This window comes from Echinops telfairi, unplaced genomic scaffold (genome assembly GCF_000313985.2).
Source record: "Echinops telfairi isolate 266 unplaced genomic scaffold, ASM31398v2 ScPeMD7_23;HRSCAF=83, whole genome shotgun sequence".
NCBI classification, from domain to species: domain Eukaryota; kingdom Metazoa; phylum Chordata; class Mammalia; order Afrosoricida; family Tenrecidae; genus Echinops; species Echinops telfairi.
Window position 1 is genome coordinate 87000475 of NW_022103920.1, and position 3255 is coordinate 87003729.

The following is a 3255-nucleotide window of genomic DNA, read 5'->3' on the forward strand; positions in this document are numbered from 1 at the left end:
ATAAGAAAAAAAATGTGGATAAATAATTGTGTACTATATTTCAGAGTTTGCTCCAATGGTGAGTTTGGACAAAGTCTTTGGAAGGTTGAACACTGAGTTAGAAAATGAATGTTGTTGAAAATATAGACATGGTGCAATGATGCCTAAAGAACAGAGCAAGCAAGGGGGGTGAGAAGTGCATTCTACGAGAGAAGATTCTTAGTGACTTGGTTAACTAGTTGCTGTAGGACCGAGGGTGAGCTGGGGAGGTTGGGACAGGACACATCTATGCCAAGGAGAATCGTCGAGGCGTGGGAGAGAACAGTCACTGAGTGAGCAAGATGGTTGGGGGGCTGTGTGCTGTGCGGGTGTGTGTACGACGGATTGGAGGAGAAAAGAGGGTCTGAGTTATTGTGGGGCACGATAGGTAAGGGGAGGCATATTTGACCAATGATTTGGAAAAAAGCATTTGGGGAGTTATAATACAGGTGGGGCTTACAGATTCTGGGTTCTTGTGCTGGCTCTGCGTCTTAAGCCAGCCACCTAGCCTTTGGGCAAGTTACATGAGCTCTGGTGCGTCACACTCTTCATTCAAAAAACGGGGATGAAAACTGAGATCCTTAAAGACATAGGCTAGATTCCCCGGGGGGTACAAACAGTTAATGGGCCTGGCTGTCTGCTGACCAAAAGAGTTGGCAGTGCACCCAGAAGCACCTCAGAAGAACAGTCTGGTATCGGCTTCCCAAACATCAGCCGCAGAAACCCCATGGAGCCCAGTTCTATCCTGGCTCATGGGGTCGCCATGGGTCAGAACCAGAGACTACCTGTCATGTTGTTCTTTTCTGCAAAGCTGTTTGTCGGCCTAGGACGTGGCACCGTACGTTGCTGGAGGGTGGTTTGGAGGCCACGGTCTCCATCTAAGCAATTGCTCCGTCATGTACAATCTTTTTGCTTTCCTAGTTTCAAAATCACCAGGCTCACTGTCTAGCGTTAGCTGCATTGCATGGTCCCAACAGAGCGGGACTACCGCTCGGATGCTCATGACTGCCTCCCTGCTATTTCTGGGGAGACCCAGGGCCCAAGCTCTGAAGGTCTCCTGGGACATCGTCAAAGAGCTGCTCCTCTTCTGAGAAAGGGAGCGGGCATTTTTATAGACTTGCATGGTCGTTAAAGATGTGTTGTTTCACAAAGGAATATTGTCTATTTTTATTTGTGGGGCCGGGGGTGGAAGGAGTATGTTATTTGCAGAAACCAGAGCCAAAGCTCATTGCCATCGAATCGCTGTGGACTCATCATGAGCCTGTAGTACGGAGTAGAACTGCCCTGTGTGTTTCCAAGACTGTAACTGTTCATGGAAGTAGAAAACCTTGTCTTTCTCCCTCGGGTCCAGGGTGGTTTCAAACTGCTGCCCTCGCAGTTAACTGCCCAAGGGGTAACCACTATGCCACCAGGATTCCTGTGATCTGCAGAAGGGAGGATAAAAGTGAGAGTGGGGGTAACCTGGAGATAGACACCCTGCTCTTATTTTGAAACCATGGGTCTTGGCTAAAATGCTTTAGCCTTCCATATCCAATCTGACTCTCAGAGCCTTCTAATTCAATGTATGTATAAGAATACAGGCATCCTACTCGCACAGTGGTTCAAGTGCTCAGCAGCTAAGGTCAGCGGTTCAAAACCACCAGCAATGCCACAGGAGAAAGATGTAGCAGTCTGCTCCCGGAAACAGTTCCAGTCTTGGAAACCCTGTGGGGCAGTTGTCCTCTCCCCTTGAGGCTATGAGAGGAATCTACCGGGCAGCCGTGGTTGATGAGAAAATGACTCTCAGACTGAGCTAAGGCACATTTAAAGAGAGGGACGCGTTCTTCCTATAAGATGAAACGCTCATCAGGGTTGAAAGGCTTGAAATCTGCTTGAGTTCAATGCGAGGTGGGGTTCAGGGCCCTGGAATAATTGGAAATAGTCTTTGAACATCAGAGGGTGTGTGTGTGAGAGACAGACAGACAAATGAGCCAGCTGGAGCAGCCTCCCCTTGGTAATGCACTACAGCCGACGAATGGGCCGCCTGCCCTGCCTCCTCCAATCTGCTGGGGGTGGCTGGATACAGCTCCTGGGGGTTGCATAGCACATGAATGTGCGCTATTGTTCCAGACACATGTCCATCCAGGAAAGAGCAGAAACAGCCCCGTCCCTTATTCAGATGCAAAGCCCCTTCCAGCACTCAACCCGGCCCTTCAGGTCACATGCCTGAGGCCTTTACAGGCAGGGCACAGCTGCCTGAGTCTGCCTCCGAGCTTAGCACCCAGTCACAAGACCGGACAGCCAGCGGAGGGCCCCCGGGGACACCAGAAAGCGGGTGGGGACCAGGCAGGATGTTCTCCCGAGAGTTGTGGCTGGAAAATGAGAAACCGTGTGCCATGGTTCGGAAGGCGAGGCAGGGCAGGAAGCGCCAGGAGCTGCTGGCCGTGGCACTGGGGGTGAAGGTAGGAGTCAAAGGCAGCTTCCTCTGGCCCCCACTCAAACTCTTTGCCTGTCCACAGATCTCCTCCCTGGTGCGAAGGGCCGCCCTCACGCACAACGACAACCACTTCAACTACGAAAAGACACACAACTTCAAGGTAAGCCCCCCTCCCAACCCCTACCCGTTCCTTCTGCTGCCAAAAGACAGTGAGATCGGGATGGAGTACAGTTTCCAAGTGGCCTTTATGTGGGGCTCTGAGGGAGGAATCAGGAGTCTGCAAATTCCTTTGGCTCCCGCACATCAGACTGGAGAGGTCAGGAAGCCCTTGGCTTAATGCGCATGCTTAGAAATACCTCTGTGTGTCAACCTAGCTCTGGAGAGGTGAGCACCTTTCTGGTCCTACTCCCACATCCAGTGGAAGAGTAAGCCCCCCTCCATCTGTTAGCCAGGAGGACTTCTGGGGAGTGCCCCCCGCCAGGTGGTAGTTTTCCACTTCGGGAAGAGGCAAGAGAGCTGCGGCCTTCAAGCGAGTGGAATCAGTTAGTTGCCTGTGAACATGCTGTTTTGTCTTTCGTTTGCGGGGATGCGCACTGGTTTCGTGTCTGTGTGAACAGCTGTGAAAGCAAGCGGGGCCAGGAGAACCGGCCAGAAGCCTGTTTGTACCCTGGGTTGCAAGAGGCGCCGGGGCAGCAGCCTTGCTCCCACTGACCAGGCCAAACTAAAAGATAGGGAGAGGCTGGGGGAGGCCAAGTGGGTTCTGTGTGTGTGTGTTTATAAATGGGAAGACCTGCCCTTGCAGAAATAGTAGGCCAGCAGGC

At 52.0% G+C, this 3255-nt stretch overlaps 1 protein-coding gene across 1 annotated transcript in view; it reads left to right on the forward strand.

The window, feature by feature from the left end:
- Positions 1–2322: 2322 nt before the first annotated feature.
- CHN2 (chimerin 2) overlaps positions 2323–3255 on the forward strand; it is a 48455-nt gene continuing 47522 nt past the window's right edge. Inside the window, exon 1 of the mRNA XM_004702747.4 lies at positions 2323–2594. Within this exon, the coding sequence (XP_004702804.1) occupies positions 2349–2594 (246 nt within the window). The 5' untranslated portion in view covers positions 2323–2348. The remainder of the gene's footprint in view (positions 2595–3255) is intronic.